The sequence below is a fragment of the Scheffersomyces spartinae genome, assembly GCF_019049425.1.
Source record: "Scheffersomyces spartinae strain ARV_011 chromosome Unknown scaffold_1, whole genome shotgun sequence".
Taxonomy (NCBI): Eukaryota; Fungi; Ascomycota; class Pichiomycetes; order Serinales; family Debaryomycetaceae; genus Lizanozyma; species Lizanozyma spartinae.
Window position 1 is genome coordinate 756,006 of NW_025065048.1, and position 21,449 is coordinate 777,454.

Sequence of the window (21,449 nt, forward strand, 5' to 3'; positions counted from 1 at the left end):
TACACCTTATTGTCTACCAAGGATTCAGACCAATCGCCTCTGGATGTATGTATCCAGTCTTACTATTGCCACAGACGGCAGGTTCCGACGGAAGATCATTAATGATCGGTATCTAATAGTTAAAAAAATAGGCGAAGGCCAATATGGGAAGGTTCTATTAGCAGAAGACTTAGGTGGAAGGCAACAGCAGCAACAGAGTAGTAACAAAGAATATGATACTCCATTGTATCATCACCATCACAAGCTCGTTGCTATCAAGACGATCAATCGAATAGACCGTCTTCGCTTAATAACCAAGACATATCTCAGTCACACCACCAAGATCAAACGAGAGATCCAGATCATGAAGAATTGCAGTCATCCCAACGTGGTAAGACTTTATGTGGTGATAGACGATCTCAAGTTTGATAAGATCCTTTTAGTATTGGAGTACTGCAAGTTTGGAGAAATTGATTGGAAACATTACAGTCATTATTACGAGAAATACAACAAGCCAATGAATGGCATACGACTCAATAAGATCCTTAGAGATGTCCTAAACGGGTTAGAGTACCTTCATGATTGTCGGAAGATTATCCACAGAGATTTGAAGCCGTCCAATCTTCTTATAAGCCACGATAACACCATTAAGATCAGTGATTTTGGTGTGAGTTTGATCTTGGAGAATAATGCTAATGATGATAAAGAGTTGGGGAAAACAGTAGGTACTCCAGCATTTTATGCTCCAGAATTATGTCAATTTGTTAATAATAGACTTTCTATGATTCAGAATCTCGAGACTTCATCAACATCATCTTCAGTCAAGATCGACTCAAGAATAGATATCTGGTCCTTGGGAGTCATCCTATATTGCTTAATGTTCAATGAACTACCGTTCAACGGGTTCAACGAGTTTGAGTTGTTCAAAAAGATAGTCGAAGACGATTTAAGATTCCCCAAGTTTTGTAAGAAATCAAAAGCCACAGAAGACGACATGACAGAGATCACCCAATTGAAAGATCTAATCAAGAAGATCTTGATCAAAGATCCAGAAAAGAGAATAGACATTAAAGGCATAAAGAATCATCCCTTTACACTACATGACTTAAGGTCTGCTTCTGACAAGAAGAAGTTTCTTAAGTTGAACTCAACTATAATACAAGAACAACTTGGATCAGATTCTGCATCTTCACAGAACGGTGTTGGGTTAGCACATAAGATCAAAAAGTTTTTTGCTGGGAATGATAAGACTGCTGCTTTACCACAAGCACCAATATCTGCTCCAATTAGTCAATCAACTCCTACGCTTTTATCTCGACCTCCAGACACAAAGACACTACAGCAAGTCGATGATCTTTTAGATTCATATCTAGATTCTTCCTCAGAAGACGAATCATACGGCAGTGTAGTTGAGAACATCGATACGGATGACTTGCTTCAAGGATTACGAGGAGATAGCATGGAGCAGCAGCAACAACAATACACTAATAGCACCAACGAAGCTTCAGTCAATTCGGGTCTTCTTAAATTATCTTCGTTTGTACCTCATGAAGATGAGAATAACTTAAAGACAAGACCTCCACCATTGACATTACTTCCTCCAGCAATTGCATATAAAGAAGACGGCCAAAACAGCAAAAGTTCAGGGCCAGGTGGATTGGAAACTCCGACTACAAACACTACATTTATGATTGGAGAAGCATCGCCGTCTTCGTTGAAGTCTGTTTTCAGTCCAGCAAGGAGGTTTAAAAACCAGAATCGTGACAGCAACGGCAGCACCAATAGTGGAGAATCTGGCGATTATCGAAGTTCAAAGTTGAGATCAAGTTTATCTGAAGAGGACAATCGTAAAGATAATGTCACTATAACTTCGTTAGCATCACCAGTGAAGAAGGAGAGTTATAATGCACGAGATTTTGCCGAACCTCGATCATTCTTTGCATCCGGATCCAAAGCCACCAGTAATAATATTAATGGAAATCTTCCAAGTAGCGGAAGCAGTACTCATTTGTCACAGTTACTGCAGCAAGCCCTTGAAGATGAAGAGGATTTTGCCTTTTCCAAGCCACCATCTTCAAGATACAGTAATGGAAGCGTCATTTCCGAGTATGGCCATAGTCGAACCAGTTCGTTCAGTGGAAGTAATGCGAATGGGAGTGGGTTTGTTGGACTCAGCAGGATTACTTCGTCCAGTTCGCTGTTGAATTTGAACGCTTATTTAACCGATGATCTGTTACCACAGAGTTTGAGTGGCTTCAACATGGACGAGAGGCAGCAAGGACGCAGAAAGTTATACAGTGATGTGATCCCACTATCCAAATGGAACCAAGATGAAGAGTCTCTACAGTGCGAATCAAGCGACGACGACGACGACGACGACGCAAATAATACCACATTGGTCTTGAAGGATAATACCCTGGAGCCGCCATTGTTCAACGTACTAACCATGGATCAATACTTGGATCAATTGGAATAGCAAGCAAAGCAATCACGTATACTGAGTGAGTAATAATGGGCTCAGTATTCTGGTTTTAATGACCGTGTCAGTGCATGATTACATTGTTACTATACTGCTTGTTGTCTCAACAAAAGGTTGGCTTGGGGGTCTTGACACAAACTCCATCTCAATTAATTGACCTTTAACAACGGTGAGATCATCAATTGTTATACATCTGTTTACGACTTTCCTAATTGGAAACTAGCGAGGCTTAATGTGGGGGAATTACCATTTTGAATCACCAGAAAATGGTCACGGGGTTTGAATAAAGGGTACCGTATAGCCAAAAATGGTTATTTAATGCATAATATGTTAGCGAAGCTTATTTTATGGGATGGGGCTGGAATTTTGACTGGGACCACCAACAGGAACTGCCCCAGCGGAAGTTCAGAAGATGGTACCCTTTACAACCAACGTGGATGAAACGAGATAACAGCTGCAACACATGTACGAGAATGAACGAATACGAGAAAAGCCAAACTACTATATTTAAATCGAAACATTAACACATGATGCGTAAATGAGGAAAACAAATGTGGTGGATCAATATCTGTACTGCGGCTGCCTTAGAATTATTTGAAATGTGATTACGTTACTTTATGGTTTGATTATGAATGGATGACTATATGATCGGGGATATTTGCTGTCGTCCGTGGCACAAAACGCGAATCTGTAGTTCCTAGTGTTGTTTATTTACGACACGTTTTGGAACAACAATATAACGTTCGGTGCATCTGAGGGAAGGCACAATTTCACACATGAGATGCGGTATAAGGACGCCAGTTGCGGGATGAATGAGTTTGATGGCTCGGGCAAGGTCGAAATGTTACGGATCGAGGGGCCTTGATGGTTGGTCAAGGTTAAGCATGACAAGTGTGGCGTAATTGAGTGAGAGGTAAGGCTGATACAAGTACAGCAGTGCACAGCAGTGCACAGCTGCTCAACGGTATCGTACAACAATCGGACAGCACAACACAGCACAGTACACAGCTACCATATTCATCTCCACATATAGTTTTATTGTTGTGAATCATTTCAAGGATCGTCTCATCTCCGTTTCATGTGATTGCGGTTTCGATTCCATACAGGTGATGCTCCATATTAGTTGCTGCCGTACAAAGAAGGTTTGTCAACATTCCTTCAGTTATAGTATATGAAATGTGGGAGTGAGGTCACGCAAAGAACTTTCAGGTGTTAATCTGCTGATAGCTTAACAATAGAAATAGTGCTAAAAAATAATATACTTAAAAGAATTAATTTAACACAAGCAAGTGTAACATTCCTAATTATGCATATGTACTTGATTTAATCAATCAATAAAAGTCACGAGTTATATAATAATGCACACAATATAATCTTTTTTTTTTTTGATAGTGGGTTCTCCTCTTGCACCCGAACACCAATATGATTAGAATGGGTTAACTTTTTTTCCTTCCTTGCTTTTAGTTTAGTACCTTTTTTCTTCATCTTTTCTTCTTCTTCAGTCGTTTATGGATTGACTCTGGACTCGTATCAGAAGTCAGACAAGTTCGATTCATTCATTCACTCGTTCATACCTTCATTTATTCATTCGCTCACTAATGTTATTCCTGAGCGACGACTTGTTCCATTCACCTTTGACGCATAAGAAGAGCGGTACTCGACAAAGAACATTCCCACGTCCGAGCCTTACATCAACACCCAGCGAGCATCGGCGATCGCCGCTTCAGAATCTTTCCAATGTAGTGATTCAATCCAAGGCCTCCATTCGAAAGGCTAGAATGCCCGCGTACCTGGATGAAGACAGCTTTACTGATGAAGACGACGAGCACGAGCACGAACACGACCAAGACGACCCGACTCCAACGGTCAACCGGTTTGCCAGTGCATCCCAAATCAAAATCAACGACGGGTCGCCCATCCTGCAACGACAGACGATCAGAAGAATCCAGTCGCTATGTCAGACCAACAAGGAGAAGGAAGACTTTGTGTTTGACGACAACTCGTTCCTCACACAGTCATCCATAGTCCACTACAAGGTGAAGGATGATTTGCTTGATCGAATAGACGTCGTACAGATGGTCAGGCTCATGAACGGCTATCACCTGCATGAGTACAGTCAGATCCACATCATTGATTGTCGATTCAAATACGAGTTTGATGGAGGCCACATCAAGGGGGCTATCAACATCAGTAACAAAGACCAGCTACACGAACGGTTCATATCAAACATGACCAGTGCGAAACTTACTAATACTACTGGTAGTAACAATGAACGGTCGTTACTCGTATTCCACTGTGAGTTCAGTAAGTACCGAGGACCAGCTCTTGCCACGTACTTGAGGAAATGTGATCGTACCTTCAACAGCAACAACTATCCTCGTTTATCATATCCGGACATCGTTGTACTTGACGGAGGGTACAAGAAGTTCTACGAGTCCCACAAACACTTGTGCACTCCGCAGGATTACGTTGAAATGAACGACTCACAGTACCAGTCGACCTGCGAGTTTGAAATGGATAAGGTTCGGCAAGAGAACAAGTTAACCCGCGCCAAGGCGTTGAACACGTTGCTTACGTCATCCTCCACACATTCACTTGCATCTTCATTATCTTCGTCATTATGCTCTTCAACACCAGAGATCCCAACCCTTAAGAGACAAAAGTCTAATGGGAAGAAAGGGCTTCGGCACAAAACGTCCTCGTGTTCCATCTCCAAATTATCTTCCTTCACGGGTGAAAGCCCTAGCCATAAAGACTTCCAGCCAAAGGACTTCCAACCGCCGTCGCTCAACTCCCTTCATAGAAAGTGGAGCAGTCACAGCGCATCGACAACTTCGATCAACTCCTCTTCATCGTCCATCTATTCAGATTATCTGCTAACAGATTCCCTCACTGATGTTTCTTCAATGACATCTGACTCGTTGTTTGACTCCAGCAATAATCTCATCATTCATAAGTCCAAGTCTTTACTACGACCCATCACCAGGAAACCCAGTGTTTCAGTACCCCAATTGCCTCCATGTAAAGACTTCAAGTTCCCTAATGATAACACTAACATTACATTATCTATCCAGGATGTCCCCCCACGGCTTCTGAAAAATACCCCCAAATTGTCACCGATGATCTCCCAAACATCCCCCAGTTCCGCAACCACTCCCTTTTCATCTCATACGTTCCTTGACCCCATATTAGACACTCCCGTGGACTTTTCAGTGCCTACCAATTGCTCAACATTTGGCTCTAAGTCCCAAAAGAAACAAACCAGAATGACGTCGCTCTTGAACTCGTCGTCGCAAATGATGTATGGGTTTATCGACATCGATGAAGTTAATGAAGACGAGTTGGATGACGATGATTAAAAGACCCGCACACCAAAAGTGCAGGACACCAAGTACATTACTTCACAATAGCATCACTACACTAATACCATCAGTACATTAATGACACTAATACAGTATTACTTAATCTCAACTCTCATTTATAATAAATACGAACATAATTTTATAATCAAAGGTTGGCCTTATTGGACAACAACTTAATGGCAGCATTATTGATAGCAATGGTACCCCTTTCAACAACATGGGTTTGGAAAGTGACCACATCACCATTCTTCCAAGCCTTAACCTTCAAGGTTTCACCAGGGAAAACAATGCCTGTGAATCTTGCTTTGATCTCATCAAATGGACCAAACTTGTCCATTAAGACCTTGGCACTCAACCCATAGGTACACATACCGTGCAAGATAGGGTCTTTGAAACCAGCACCGGAAGCAAAAGCTGGGTCGATATGAAGAGGGTTTCTATCACCAGTCAATCTGTACAAGGAAGCCAAGTCTGGAGAGATCTTAACATCGGTCTCAAAGTCTGGAGATGAACTAGGAGCATTAAAGGCTTGAGTAGCAAAGGATTTACGTTCAGCAAACTTTTGGTTCTTCCCTTCACACTTTCTGATAAAGAAGGTGGCTTCATTGGTGAACAATGGTTGACCAGAAGCATCCTTGGTTTCAGATCCATGGACAACAATGGTGTTGGTACCCTTTTGGGTGATGGCCAAAGGTGCAAATTCAGTAGTGACACTGGCTTCAGTTGGAATAGGCCATTGGTTGATCTTGATGTAATGTTCACCGTGCAACAACAACATAGGGTTGAAGTTCTTCAAGTGTTTAGCAAAGGACAATTGAGAAGCAGTGGAGTTAAAGGTAGCCAAGTGTCCGAAAGTTGGAATCACTTGGAAGTCTTGATCATTTTCATAGACATACTTCAATTCAGTTCTCTTAGCACCCAAGGCAATGTTATACAAGATAACATCTCTATCATTATAGTCCCAGACGGGGTTACCTTCATCTTCGTCATCTTCGTCGTCATCATCTTCATCTTCGTCATCTTCGTCGTCATCATCTTCATCTTCGTCATCATCACTTCCGACAGCAGCTAAAATGGCCATGGAAGATTCAGTGGTGGACTTGGGGTTGGCAGTGCCCGTTGTGAAATCACTGATGTCAGCAATATGGTCTCTGACAAACTCTGGAGTGGGTTCCTTCGATACAGCACCCTTTGCTCTTTGCCATCTGGTGTTCCCGATCCAACCACCACCAACTTCAAACAATTCACCTGTGACTGGAACATCGTCAGAAGCCAACACAATCAAGAGCGGAGCAACGTAATCTGGAGAGTATAAGTTCTTATCTTCTTCTCTAAAGATGGTTAAAGTCATGGCAGTTTCAGCATGAGGAGCAACGACATTAACCTTAACATTGTGCTTAGCACCTTCAATAGCAATGGTTCTAGAGAAACCCAAAATGGCTGCTTTAGCCGAAGCATAGTTGGCCTGACCAAAGTTACCATAGATACCAGAAGTAGAAGTGACATTGATGACTCTACCAAACTTCTTTTCCAAAAAGAATGGCCATGCCAATCTGGTCAAGTTATAAGTGGCACCCAAATGGACCTTTTGAACAGCATCCCATTGTTCATCGGTCATCTTAGCAAAAGACTTGTCTCTCAAGATACCAGCATTATTAACCAAGATATCAATGGTACCATACTTGCCAATGACATTGTCGATAATCTCTTGAGCTTGGGTAGCAACATTGTGTTGATCAGCATGGGCTTCACCACCAGCCTTTTTGATCTCAGCTACAACAGCACTGGCATCTTTAAAGTCATTGACCACAACCTTTGCACCATAACGAGCAAACCACAAGGCATAGTCTCTACCTAAACCGGCACCAGCACCGGTGATCAAAGCAACCTTACCCTTCAACAATTCAGGGTTCAAAGATGGTGCATTTGAAGGAGAAGGCAATTCCTTAGCAGCAGAAACCAATGAAGTGTAATCATTGACCATGATTGGATGCTGGTTCTTTAATAATTCCGGTTTCTTTGAATCATCAAAGTTGACAATTTCATCAAATCTTTGAGCAACCAATTCAGCATTAAAGGTCAGGTCAGTCTTGAATAAAGCACCACCAGATCTTTCCCATCTAATTTGAGAGTAAAATCCGGCAGCAACTTCGAAAATAGAACCGTTATAGGCATTCTCATCGTGAGCCAAGTACAAGACCAAAGGAGCCACTTTATCAGGTCCCAATTGCTCCAAAATGTCTGGAGGTAAGATATTTTCAGTCATTCTTGATCTAGCCAATGGAGCAATGACATTCGCCTTAATGTTACTAGAATCACCTTCCTTAGCTAAGGTTTCAGCAAAACCAACTAAACCCAATTTGGCAGCAGAATAGTTGGCTTGACCGAAATTACCATATAATCCAGCGGGGGAAGAAGTGTTTACAATTCTACCATAACCTTGTTTTTTGAAATAGGGCCAAGCAGCTTTGGTGACTTTATAAGCACCATTCAAATGAACATCAATGACCAAATTGAAATCTTTAGGATCCATTTTTTTAAATTGAGCATCTCTCAAGATCCCAGCATTATTGATAACAATATGGACTGTACCAAAGTTCTTAACAGCTGTTTCAACGATTTTATCACCATCTAAAACGTTATTATAGTCAGCCACAGCAACTCCTCCGGCTTTCTTGATTTCATCAACAACAACATCTGCTGCTTTCAGGGACCCACCTTGGCCTGCAAGAGTCCCACCCAAATCGTTTACAACCACTTTAGCACCCCTCAGTGCAAATTCCAAGGCATAATGTTTACCTAAACCACCACCGGCACCGGTGATAATTACAACCTTGTCTTTAAACGATAATGACATTTATACTTAAATTTGTTCCGTTAATTAATTTAACGTCACGTTATAGAAAGTAGTAAAGTTACAAGACTAATTTGGTGGGGATGGCTGTCTACTTATATAATCAGAGGATATTGCTTGTTAAGGGTAAAGATCATTTTTGCCTGTGAAATCCGGGGAAACGTTGAGGGGGTGGTTCAGACACGACCTGCCTTGCCGAGGAAGTGGAGAAGCATATGGATACTGTGGATACAATATAGTCGTAACGGTTGCGCAAGATCACGCTACAGCTTAGTACGAATCTATACGGTGATGGTATGGTGCATGCTAACGGCTAGTGTAGTACAGTGCACTGTGGCATAATGTATAGTGTACAGCGATACAGTACGGTTACAATCGCAATTCCAGTTAAACTATGTTAGGTGAAAAATTATAGTCGTATTTCATGTATGTGAAAAATTACAGTCACTACTATGTCAAAAATTACAGTCACTGTATTATGTGAAATGCTGCAGTCATTTCTATCTGATCACGTTCATAACTGCCTCATCAATATAAATTGTCTAGATGGTTCTGGTTAATAATTTCACTTGAGACTGCGTTGATTTATACTGAAAAATGTGGGGAACGATGCCATCCTCGGAGTCGATACCGAACCTAATAAGGAACCGCTGGTTATAAGAAAACATTGATGTGATAAACTGTGTATAAGGAGAGACACCACATACCCGAAACAGAACTACAACAGCACGACACAACATACCACAATAGGATGTATAATGACATACCTAAAACCATGTCGCGTACAATCCAAATCAGGAAATATGTATCATCAACTTTTGTGTGCCCTTTGAGGTCCCCCCAAAAAAAAATCAAGTGGTTTTATTGCTTCTGATTTACCAACAAAAATTATTAAAGGAACAATTAAGTCAGTCCCGATTATGACTAAAGAAGAACAGGATCCCGATACGAAGGTGCTCAAAGACGCAGCCAAACCGTTCGTCTATAAGCCTTTCCCGTGGTGGAGACTTTGGATCTATGATTTCTTCCTTTGGGGTTTCTCTATTGTGTTTGATTGTTTCTTTAGAGAGATAAGACCTCGTGGCGCTTATAAGTTGCCTAAGAGTGGGGCTGTCATTTTCGTGGCTGCTCCTCATGCCAATCAGTTTGTTGATCCGCTTCTCTTAATGCACCAGGTCAAGAAGGAACTGGGAAGAAGGGTCTCGTTCTTGGTAGCTTATAAATCTTATATTCAAAAGGTAATTGGACTTTTGTCGAAATGTGAGATGTCAATCCCCGTGGTTAGAATCCAGGACAACTTGACCAAAGGGTCTGGGAAGATCTATTGTGATTTTGAGGTGGACCCACTAATTGTTCGTGGAGTGGGGACAAAATTCACTACAGAATTGTCTCCAAAGGGGATGGTGGCCTTACCTCAATCATTGGGAGCAAGTGAAGTTGTTGAAGTCATTTCTGATACCGAATTGAAGATCAGAAAGGAATTCAAACGGTCTCCCCAAATCGTTGAGATGTTAAACAATGGCTGTGCATACAAAAGAGCCCATAAGGTGGATCAAAAAGATGTTTATAATTTAGTTTTTGAACATTTGGCCCATGGAAATTGTATTGGGATCTTCCCAGAAGGTGGGTCTCATGATAGATCAGACTTGTTGCCCATTAAAGCGGGTGTGGCCATCATGGCATTGGGAGCAATGAATCATGATCCTAATTGTAATGTAAAGATCATCCCCTGTGGTATGAACTATTTCAATGCTCATAAATTCAGATCAAGATGTGTGATTGAATTTGGTAACCCCATTGAAATTCCTAGAGAATTGGTTAAAAAATACGCCAAACCTGAAACTAATAGAGAAGCCGTTAAAGACTTGTTAGATACCGTGACTTCGGCTTTAAAGGCCGTGACAGTCACATGTGAAGATTATGATACTTTGATGATGGTTCAAGCTGCAAGAAGATTATATGCTGGACATTTCGCTCTGTCGTTACCACTACCATTGATTATTGAAATGAATAGAAGATTGGTTATTGGATATCAAAAGTATAAGGATGACCCCAGAGTTCAAGGCTTAAGAACTCGAATCCTTAAATATAATAACCAATTGCGCCATTTATATTTACCAGATCATTCAGTTGAAGATTGCGACGAAACGAATAAGTTTCGAGTATTACCAGTTTTCCTCTTTAGAGTGGTGAAATTGGTCTTTTTTACTCTTTTGGCTTTACCAGGTGCTATATTGTTTTCACCAGTGTTTATTGCAACTAAAGTTATTTCTCAAAAGAAAGCCAAACAAGCACTTGCTGCTTCCACTGTTAAGATCAAAGCTAATGATGTTATAGCCACTTGGAAAGTCTTGGTTAGTATGGGATTTGCACCTTTATTATACTCCTTTTATGCAACGATTATAACCATTTATTGCAACATTCATGACATTTTTTCAACGTATAGTTTGATATGGGTTTGGATTTTGGTTTATTCCTTGGGAGTTTTAGTCACTTATAGTGCGTTATTAACAGGAGAACAAGGGGTTGATCTTTTCAAGTCCCTTCGTCCCTTATATTTATCATTGACCAACGGTTCTTCCATTAGGGAGTTGAAGAAAATGAGAAGAGAATTGGAAACGGAGATTACAGATTTGGTTAATGATCTTGGTCCTCAATTATTCCCTGATGATTTCAACTTGTTAGAATTGGGCGATAAATTGAAGATCTCAGACGAATTGGGTTATGTTGATAGTGATGCTGAGGAAGAAGCCAAGACTTCGGAGTTAAGACAAAGAAGATTGAACAGAAGAAAGGAACAAAAGAAAAGAAAGAAGCAACAGTCAGCAACAGGAGACGAAGAAGCAGAAGAATCTTCAATGTCACATTCTGCTTCTGTTTCTGATGGTATTTCTTTAATGAATTCAGATAATTCATTGACCAACATTCCAATGTTTTCAGATTATCAATTGCATATGAACGCCAGGAGTAAGAAATACGTTGATTTACCTCCTTCGGCATTACCCTCTGCATTACCTTCCAGTTTATCTCTCTCTAACGACTATCATGTTTCAAGCAATTCTCATTCTCCCAAACTATCAAGATCTGATTCTGCTTCTCAATTGGAGTTTAATCCTCTGTCCCAATTAAGTAACAAGATTAAGTCCAAGATAAGAGAGAACAGAGAATTATAAATATTGTCATTGTCATTCTTAATTAATTAACATTTGCCTGTCGTTCATAAAACTCTGCAATTTCCGTTGATGATGTAGCATCTTCAATACCCTTATCATCCCTAATACGAATGAAACGAGGGAATCTTAATGAAATACCCTTTCCGTATTCCAGATGAGCGGCCTTATAGATCGGACTTAAAGATAAATCCGCGGTTAAAACCTCAAATAACATTGTAGGTTCAAACCATACATCGGGTACGGCATTGGAATTGGTAGTATCATAAACATAATAAGTTTTAGGTTGAAGGATTTCTGTATGGTGTAATTTCTGATAAAGATTGCTTAAATCTTCATCCTTAAACCCGGTTCCAACTTTACAAGCAGTTTCATATTCTCCGGTATCTTGATTATAAGAAGCCAATAAGAAACCTCCATAAGCTCCAGTTCTTTTACCTCTTCCAGTGTATCCACCAATAACCACTAAATCAAGAGAATCACCAACTCCTGCCAAATAATCTTTCTTTAATTTCAACCAATTCCGAGATCTTTTGGAAGGTTCATAGAAGGAATCAGAGCCATTTAACATTTTAACCATCAATCCTTCACACGAGTCTTTAACAGATTGATCCAAAAACTGCTGCAATTCATCTAAATTAGAAGAATTCTTTTGGGTAGCGAATCGAAACTTCCCTTCAACCGGAGTGAAATTATCAAATAAAACTTTCCTTCTCTCTGCCAAAGATTTAGTGATTAAAGATTCTTCATTGAAATAAAGTAAATCAAAGGCAAATAAACATATTTGAACCGTAATATCATTTTCATCAACAGATTTCCGCTTACGGGTGGAAAGGACTTGAAACGGTAAAATCTTATCATTCTTTCTATCATAAGCCACAGCTTCACAATCCATAATCATGGAAGTTACTTTTCTATTCTGAGACCCAAAGACCCCTGCTTGAACAATAGAGATTAAATCAGGATATCTCTGAGACATATCTTCTGAGTTCCGGGAATAGATCCGAACTTCTCCGTTGGGCAACAAATGTACTTGGGCTCTTTCACCATCATATTTGTACTCACAAGTGAATTCTTCGCCTTGGAACCGATCCAAGACTTCGGTAATGGATTTGGTGGGTTTGGCCAACATCGGCTTCAACGGCACTCCAGGAGTAAGTTGAGAATGCTCTAAAAGATTCATAACTCCGTGATCGTAGGCATTGTGGATAAGCATTTCATAGTTAGGCACTTGTGAGAACGCTTCACGTACGATATCCTCGGCTTTAGTCAATGTTTGGGGGTTAATCTTCTTCTTCAGAGATTTGGACTCAGACTTGCAGTCCGATTCGAAATTGACAAACGCTTGAGCAATGGCTATTTGAATGGTCTTTTCAGCCAATCCAATACGAAGCTTCCCTTCAAGCGAACGAATCAAAAACTTGGCTTCACTTGTCTTTGGGTCACATGCTGTTAGCATTCGGTTGATCAAATTGATCTTCTTTGTCTGTGAATCCTTCCCATTGGTCTTTGCTATCGACGTAAGCGTATTGAACACACCTTCGACATCCAATCGAGCAGGCCTGAACATGGTCGGTTGACCGGATCTTGATTTCTGAGCAACTATCCCTAAATCTCCCGTCTCCTTATAATCAGCCCTTATCTTACTCAGAGGTCTACCGTAACATTCGCTAATGGTTTTGATGAGCAACGTCTCTCCCAACCCCAATTCCAAATCAGGCTCGTAATCAGGTCCCAATCTGTTGATAAAGAGATACACCACTTTGACCAACATATCAACCGTAGATTGCTGGAGCACTTCTAAGAAGAACTCAGACACAATGGCCGTGATGGCAAGACGCGAGCTTTCAGATTCGACGCGTTCGAATACATTACTGACTTTTGAATACGCAAGTGCTGCCCCTTCATTAACCAACTTCTCCGTGGCGTGCTCGGCTTTAACCTTTTCTGTTAGTTTGATCAACACGTCCGCTTCTTTGAGATTGTCCTTTGTTGAAACTTCGCCTTCACTCAGATCACTATCCTTTAATGAAGACGCGTCATCTTCCAACGCCGTGGCACTTGCGTTGTCTGGATTGATCTTCAGCTTCTTGCTACTCTTTATGGGAGATGACGGTGATGATGATGGTGGTGGTCTTGTTTCAACAGGTGATTGATCGGATAGTTTGCGCTTGGGTGCCGGTACAGGCTTCCCACCTCCAAAAAACCGGAGAATGTTCTGTTGTTGGGCCATAAAGTAGAAAGGATGATGGATACGGAAAGGTGCAACTCTTTTGACTAAAAGCATGCACTGCAGTATTTGATATCCAATTGGGAAAGAAACAGCGATGGTGTCTGACCGAGTATCTTTTTTCCACTTCGCATTTCCAGAAACGGCTATACACATACGATCGGAGTGAGCCTAAGTCTGGTATAACCATTCTAAAAGTCAATACTATTGAAGCAATCTAATAATAATAATAATTATATAACAACATATTCTACAATGTGATGGGATCAAATAATAACGTTCCAAATCCCTTGAGGCCCATGCTCTTCATAGACATCACTATCCATAAACATCTCTTTGGAATGGTTAGAATTAGAACCAAATACTTGCTTAGAATATATTTGGGCTCCAAGGAAATATACGTCTTCCCATGAACCACCTTCAGCCTTGGGATTCTTCCATTCAGGGAAATAGTCAGGGTACTTGGAAGCCTTAAAGGAAATAGGTACTTGATGTAAAGCTCCATTCATTTCAGTGGGGTCAATTGTCTCCTCTGCTTGTTGATACGCAAGAATAGCTGATGATACCCCACCTGAACTTTGCTCTTTGAACTTGGAAAGTTCTTGAGGTGATCGAACCAAGAAATCGTGCAATCTAATTAGAATCATCTTCTTAAGACCAGGGATTTTAAAAGTTGATCCAACAAATATCAAATTGTTATAACATTCTTGTCGCTTATGAACTTCGGGAATTAAAAGTAATCTGTTGTATATGGCTTCAACAATCGCTTCTACCAATTCATTGGTACCTTGGAACCGCTCTTTACCAACAGTCACTTGTTGGCCTGTAGTAGAGTCAATGAACCTATTGACTTCTAGTTCATGGTTAGGTTTATTTGATTCTTCACCATCGGCTTCACCAGCAGAATTCTTAGCCATTTCAATATTCTTTGTCACATCTCCTTCAATAACCAATTTGGCTACATCGAATTCTTCATCTCCGTCAGCTTTGATATCATCTCCATTGTCAATTGCATCTAAATCTGTTAAACTGTAGAAGGAGTTTTCATGATCAGCAATAACTTCATAGATCCCCAGAGTCTTCAAGTCCTCCACTTGTGATTCAGTCAATTGAGGTAACAATCGAGCAAGATTACGGTTGATGGAACTACTACCAATATCTAACGATTTGCTAGCAAATTTGACTACCTGATGTCCAATAACAGGAACAATCTGAGTGCTCTCATATCCCACATTAACTACCAACAGGTTAACTGAAGCCCCAATACCAAAGTTTGAGGCAATTGACATATCAAGAAAGTTCAATGCTGTGAACTCAAGCTGTTCAAGAACGTATTTGGTGACACATTCAACAGAATTACGAGACCAAGCAGTTAATGGACCAATAATTAATAAAGGAATCAGATTAATAGTCACCACTGGATTGGTTTTGAGAATCGACTGTAAAACAACCTTCAAAAGGAAACAATATGCATCCACATCAACAATCCTGCCCTTAACTATGGGCGACACAGCCACATATTGATCTTCTGGGCTTGACTTATACGCTTTGGTGGTCGGATGTTGGTAAACCACAGAGGGGATTTTATATTGGGGAGGAGAAAGTGAATCAGCAAGACCAAAACTAAATATGGTATATTTAGATCCTGTGTGCACTATTAAAAATGAGTCATCTCTGTATAAAGGCATCCCGTACGCAAGTATTGAATACCTAGCGTATCAGGATTAGTATATCTGCTTGTTGATGTTATACTTTTTCACTGGTGGTCACAAGTTATAGGTAAGGACACGACAAATTTGATAATTGAGCGATACCAAATCACGTGACATATAATCAGGTGTATCATCACGTGCGTGGATTTCCCGTGAACGCTCAGTGGTTTCAAGTGGTTACTTTCTTGAAGACTACAGTTAGTTTGAGAAAAGGAACATTAATGCCTTGACCCTGTTCATACACGTTTCAGCAGCTGATATCCTGATAGAAGAGTCATTCGTGCTATTATTAACAGGACTGCAACTGAAATTTACTCAGCTTCCTTGGCCATCACGGCATTTCAAAATAGATGTCAAAACCGCAATGTCTTGGACATTACCATTAGAATTGGTATTTCTCACACAATCAAAGTAATGGTAGCGCTTATGCTAATTATAGTTTTGTTATTCAGGACAACAATACCTAATAATTTAAACCAGTATTAACAACATCTATTATTCGTATTATCATTCACTCAATTGCAGAACGCGTCCAAGGTAATACTCATAAGAGGAAATATCCATTTGTTTCGGATTATTTTTGTTGTCCTGATACTTTCCTGATTACAAACCGACAATGAATATGCTGAAGTCGGCTTAGCCCCGAGGAACATTTAGCCCATTTACGGAAACAGAAGTCCCTCTATTATGTAATCGCGCAATTCCTATCCCGTTCGACCATCCCTTCTTATCAGGAGACTATTAATCCCGTTTAGGAAGCCCGTTTTCAACATTTCGAGATTCTTATTTTATTTTATTTTTTCAATTGTAATCACGATAGCCTCGGTCGTCGTTCCTTATACCCGAACAGTGGCAGTGACAAAGACAATGCAAGATCAAAAGCTTCTACAGAAATCAAAGGCAAATCAAATTAGTTGACGTATGGTGTTGTATTAAAAATTGTACAGGGTAAAAGTTTAGTGTAAAAGAAGTAAAATATATAAGGTGCTTAGCAGAAAGACAGAATCAATCTAGACTTGTCTTGTTAAAAATTAATCAGTAGATTCTCTAGCAAACTCCTTGTACATGTCGGCATCTGGAATAGAACCACAAATGGTTTCAACCATGATACCAGTGACCAAGTATGGGTCAATGTTAGAAGCTGGACGACGATCTTCAAAGTAACCGTAACCTTCCTTGGCAACAGATCTTGGAATACGAACAGAAGCACCTCTGTTAGCAACACCAGAGGAGAAAGCTTCCATAGAGGCAGTTTCATGACGACCAGTCAATCTTAAGTCGTTATCACTACCGTACAAGGCCAAATGTTCCTTATGACGCTTAGCCAACTTGGCCAAAGCAGCGTCAATGACTTCCATACCACCTGGAACTCTCATAGACTTGGTAGAAACGTTGGTATGACAACCAGCACCGTTCCAGTCACCCTTCAATGGCTTAGGATGGAAGGAAATCTTAACACCGAATTCTTCAGCTGTTCTTTGCAAGAGGTAACGAGCAATCCATAATTGATCACCCATTTGAATACCTTCACAAGGACCAACTTGGAATTCCCATTGAGATGGCATAACTTCAGCATTAATACCAGAAATGTTGACACCAGCGTAAAGACAAGCTCTGTAATGAGCTTCAATAACATCACGAGCGTAAACCTTACCGGTACCAACACCACAGTAGTAAGGACCTTGAGGAGCTGGGAAACCACCTTGTGGCCAAGCATACACATTGTCAAATTGATCAAACAAAGTATATTCTTGTTCCAAACCAAACCAAACTTCTTCCTTAGAATGAGCCTTCATCAACTTAGCACATTCGTGTCTGTGGTTGAACTTGTTTGGAGTACCATCGTTGTTCCAACATTCAGTAAGAACAATAATGTTATCACCCTTTCTAAATGGATCAGCGTAGTATGCAACAGGTCTCAAGTAAACATCAGAGTCATGACCAGGAGCTTGACCAGTAGAAGAACCGTCAAAGTTCCATTCTGGCAAGTCATCAACTGATGATGGAGACTTGTCCAAAGTTCTACACTTGGATCTGGTGTTACCTTCGGCATCGATCCAAACGTACTCTGCCAAAATCTTTCCTCTTTGGTCCAAATCAAGGTACTTAGCCAAGATAGTGGATTGTTGTGTGATAGGAACAGACATTGTGTATGTGTATGATGTTAATAAATATAAGGAGCAAAGAAGGTTGTTCTCTTTAGTCTGACGTATAAATGATTTGGAATTGATAAGCGACAATGTTGGTGCTTTATATATAATCATGTATTTATCAAACTGGACACAAATGGCGGGTATGGGCCGGTTCTGATAAGAAAAAGAAATGAAATAAGCAGGACGGGAGGCTCACAGGCATACTAATCTTTGGCCAATCAAAATGGGATTTCCGGATAATAAAGGCCTGTGTTAATCCCGGGCAGTAGGAAAGGTTTGGTACTGTATATCCCATTACCCTAAAAAGAAACTTATGCGCCTCCAGGGTTTTGTGTCTTCGTGTTGTGAATTTAGTTGGGTATCTTGGTGTAAGGGTGTTGAGGTCCCTTTTCAATTTGACAGCGGCGACAGACTATAGGCCTCCCAATTCCGCACCTCGCGTGCCATTACCTAAAGGGGAAGGGCAAATCAACACTACTCAAGAATACATCCAGATGGCAAGATCAAGCAAACATGAAATAGACTCTTTTAGCAGCCAAATAGAACTATGTTTGAGGTTATTACTGTGTCATGATAATATTGAGCTAATCCGTTTTGTATTACTTTGAAGTTTAACGATAATTCAATGAATTAGAGTATCTAATTTTAGAGATAAGTTCGAAAACCATTCTTAGGTCAATATATGATGCTCAATACAGTTGCATGCTTCAATGCAGTTGCTTAAATGATCCAATGGACTTAATAGAATTCTTTATCCCTATTTGTATTCATGTACTTGAACCCAGAAGTTGTAGTCAATAGATGATATGAAGCAAGTGGTAATAGATAGATACCACTATCAGCAATCCACTAATATGCACCATCCAACAACCAGGTAGCATTGTCCAAAGAGAATATGTTTATGGTATGTACGAAGAAGTAAAATAATTTTTTCAATAAAAGTTTGAGGTCATTGTATGATCATGTTTTACCATGTCGTTAATGCAACTCAATCATCAAATTTAAGTCTTCTCTCTGGCTTTCAAAAATCATTCTCAGCCTACTGATTGTTCTACATGTGAAGGGCAGTACCACCGTTTATATATAATTCTTCGATATTGATGGCTATGGTGGATGACTTCGCGATGGAGTCATCTGCTGGGATGACTCAAATCTAGTTGAGTCGATGATTCAAATGACTCCCGCGCAATGCCCACGAGCAGCCATAGGTAGGCCAATAGAAAAATTCGTATAAATAATCAAGGTCTAGACCAACAATATAATTGTAGTAATAATACCCCTTTATTCCTGAAATTTCATCAGTTCAAGACTTGAATCATCTATATATATTAAGTATAAGTATGACTAAGGTTTCAATTATTAGACACTTTTCAAAATCAGTTGCAAAATTATCTGCTTCAAATGTTCTTAAAGCAAAGGCTCTGGTTTCAGATGCTACTTTGGTCTCACATTTGAAAGCAATTGATGTTGCAATTGAAAGCAAACCACGGAATGATTGGACTAAGGAGCAGATTAAAGAAATTTATCAAACTCCACTTCAGGAATTGATGTTCCAAGCTCAACTTCAACATAGGAAATTTCATGATCCTTCCGAAGTTCAATTGTGTACTTTACTCAGTATTAAAACAGGAGGTTGTACTGAAGACTGTAAATATTGTGCTCAATCTTCAAGATATGATACTGGTACTGAAGCTGAAAAGTTAATTAAGCTTGAAGAAGTTAAGTTGGCCGCAATTAAAGCTAAAGAAAATGGTTCCACTAGATTCTGTATGGGTGCTGCTTGGAGAGATATGAATGGAAGAAAATCTGGTTTGAAAAAGATATCCGAGATGGTTAAATGGATTAATGATGAGTTGAAGATGGAAACATGTGTCACTTTGGGTATGGTTGATGAAAACCAAGCCAATATGCTTAAGGATGCTGGTTTAACAGCATACAACCATAATATCGATACTTCAAGAGAGCATTACCCTAAAGTCATTTCAACAAGATCATATGATGATCGATTAGAGACTATAAAGAACGTTCAGAAGGTGGGTTTGAAGGCATGTACAGGAGGTATCTTGGGATTAGGTGAAACTGAAGAGGATCACATTGGATTTCTTTATACTTTAGCTACCATGGACAAGCATCCAGAATCCTTACCAATCAATAGATTAGTTCCAATTAAGGGAACTCCATTGGAAGAAGAGCTTTCGAAGCTTCCTTCTGATCTGACTAGAAAATTGAAGTTTGATTCAATTATTCGTACAATTGCAACTGCTCGTCTTATTATGCCTGAATCCATTATTCGTTTGGCTGCTGGCCGTTACACCATGAAAGAACATGAACAATTCTTATGTTTCTTGGCTGGTTGTAACGCCATCTTTACTGGTGAAAAGATGTTAACTACCATGTGCAATGGATGGGACGAAGACATTGAAATGCTTAAGAAATGGGGGTTGAAACCAATGAAATCCTTCCGTGACAAGGAAATCGAGGCTGTTGAATCTTCAGGCAATGCCGCTTCAAAGGAACAAGTATTTGCACGGGTTTAATGATGGTTGCGAAATATTACAACAAGTCTTGTATTCTATGGATAAAAGTCTACAGTTGTTATTACAGATATGGTGTTAGTAAGCAAACTGACAACATTATTAAATAGTTATATAATTCAAATAACCTTGGTTTTAATACAGTTCAAAATGTGATTGCGGTCCCTTTACGGTCAAGTTAAGTCCCTTCAGATGGCACGCTGAAACGCCTTAGATTAATAGCGTTACACGGTCCAAATAGTGAGGAAGAGCATATAACAAGTTGACTCTGATCATGACGATGGCGGTTGTATGGAATCATACGGCTAAAACCATAGCGAAGTGTGTTTAGGTTGATCTGTCAGACTTTATTGTTCGTTCTAACAATAATACCGAATTGTAAGTCTTTAAAGGTTAACGTGCATATATTCTTTGTCCCCGAACTCCATCCATACCTTCAAGCGCATATTCGGTAAACTCACACTTGTTTCGCTATCATACTCAGTCCATTGGGCACCTTTCTGATTGACATCCTGTATATGTTCCATTAGGCCGAGGTTGGCCAACAAGGAGATTTTTCTAATCTGTCCAATCGGAGGATGTGTATTATACACAGGCTCTTACTCCAACGAGCTGTTGGATGAGCCCATTAAGCCTGTTAACCTTTGATCCGTTGGAAAGAGTGTAATTGCGAAACCTCATGCTTGGCTAACAAACCCTTCAATAGAGTTCCATGTGATCTCAATGAGAAAGTCGATGAGTGACTTTACATCGGATTTAGATGCAATGCGCACAATCTACTATTTTCCTATTACTAACTGACACGATAGAACTAGGTACTTACTACGGTCCCCCCTCAGCCACTTTCTTGACGTCCCCTATTTGATCGGTCGTTCGACCCGTGTTCTTATCAGTAAAGATAGTAGCTTATCGCCGGCCCATTGATTTCCTTTTCATCAACAATCCAAGTTATATGGGGTACACTCGTAAATTCCTT

General features: G+C 40.1%; 8 protein-coding genes across 8 annotated transcripts; 4 read left to right on the plus strand and 4 right to left on the minus strand.

Annotated features, from left to right (window-relative positions):
• Positions 1–43: 43 nt before the first annotated feature.
• KQ657_000305 (serine/threonine protein kinase) lies at positions 44–2,455 on the plus strand (the record flags this gene model as incomplete). Its single annotated transcript, XM_043191158.1, has 1 exon — positions 44–2,455. One exon carries the CDS (start codon positions 44–46, stop codon positions 2,453–2,455), a length of 2,412 nt encoding a protein of 803 aa, XP_043051835.1.
• Positions 2,456–4,236: 1,781 nt separating this feature from the next.
• Positions 4,237–5,817, plus strand: MIH1 (putative tyrosine protein phosphatase; the record flags this gene model as incomplete). Its single annotated transcript, XM_043191159.1, has 1 exon — positions 4,237–5,817. One exon carries the CDS (start codon positions 4,237–4,239, stop codon positions 5,815–5,817), a length of 1,581 nt encoding a protein of 526 aa, XP_043051836.1.
• Positions 5,818–5,965: 148 nt separating this feature from the next.
• On the minus strand, positions 5,966–8,677 carry FOX2 (bifunctional hydroxyacyl-CoA dehydrogenase/enoyl-CoA hydratase; the record flags this gene model as incomplete). Its single annotated transcript, XM_043191160.1, has 1 exon — positions 5,966–8,677. One exon carries the CDS (start codon positions 8,675–8,677, stop codon positions 5,966–5,968), a length of 2,712 nt encoding a protein of 903 aa, XP_043051837.1.
• Positions 8,678–9,594: 917 nt separating this feature from the next.
• Positions 9,595–11,847, plus strand: SCT1 (bifunctional glycerol-3-phosphate/glycerone-phosphate O-acyltransferase; the record flags this gene model as incomplete). Its single annotated transcript, XM_043191161.1, has 1 exon — positions 9,595–11,847. One exon carries the CDS (start codon positions 9,595–9,597, stop codon positions 11,845–11,847), a length of 2,253 nt encoding a protein of 750 aa, XP_043051838.1.
• A 22-nt stretch (positions 11,848–11,869) lies between these two features.
• Positions 11,870–14,131, minus strand: CDC9 (DNA ligase (ATP); the record flags this gene model as incomplete). The annotated part of the gene is made up of 1 exon (XM_043191162.1): positions 11,870–14,131. The coding sequence occupies one exon, from the start codon at positions 14,129–14,131 to the stop codon at positions 11,870–11,872; it is 2,262 nt and encodes a 753-aa protein (XP_043051839.1).
• Positions 14,132–14,340: 209 nt separating this feature from the next.
• On the minus strand, positions 14,341–16,118 carry ARP9 (Arp9p; the record flags this gene model as incomplete). Its single annotated transcript, XM_043191163.1, has 2 exons — positions 14,341–15,697; positions 16,102–16,118. The coding sequence occupies 2 exons, from the start codon at positions 16,116–16,118 to the stop codon at positions 14,341–14,343; spliced, it is 1,374 nt and encodes a 457-aa protein (XP_043051840.1).
• A 699-nt stretch (positions 16,119–16,817) lies between these two features.
• Positions 16,818–17,933, minus strand: GLN1 (glutamate--ammonia ligase; the record flags this gene model as incomplete). The annotated part of the gene is made up of 1 exon (XM_043191164.1): positions 16,818–17,933. One exon carries the CDS (start codon positions 17,931–17,933, stop codon positions 16,818–16,820), a length of 1,116 nt encoding a protein of 371 aa, XP_043051841.1.
• A 1,346-nt stretch (positions 17,934–19,279) lies between these two features.
• BIO2 (biotin synthase) lies at positions 19,280–20,476 on the plus strand (the record flags this gene model as incomplete). The annotated part of the gene is made up of 1 exon (XM_043191165.1): positions 19,280–20,476. One exon carries the CDS (start codon positions 19,280–19,282, stop codon positions 20,474–20,476), a length of 1,197 nt encoding a protein of 398 aa, XP_043051842.1.
• Positions 20,477–21,449: the final 973 nt, after the last annotated feature.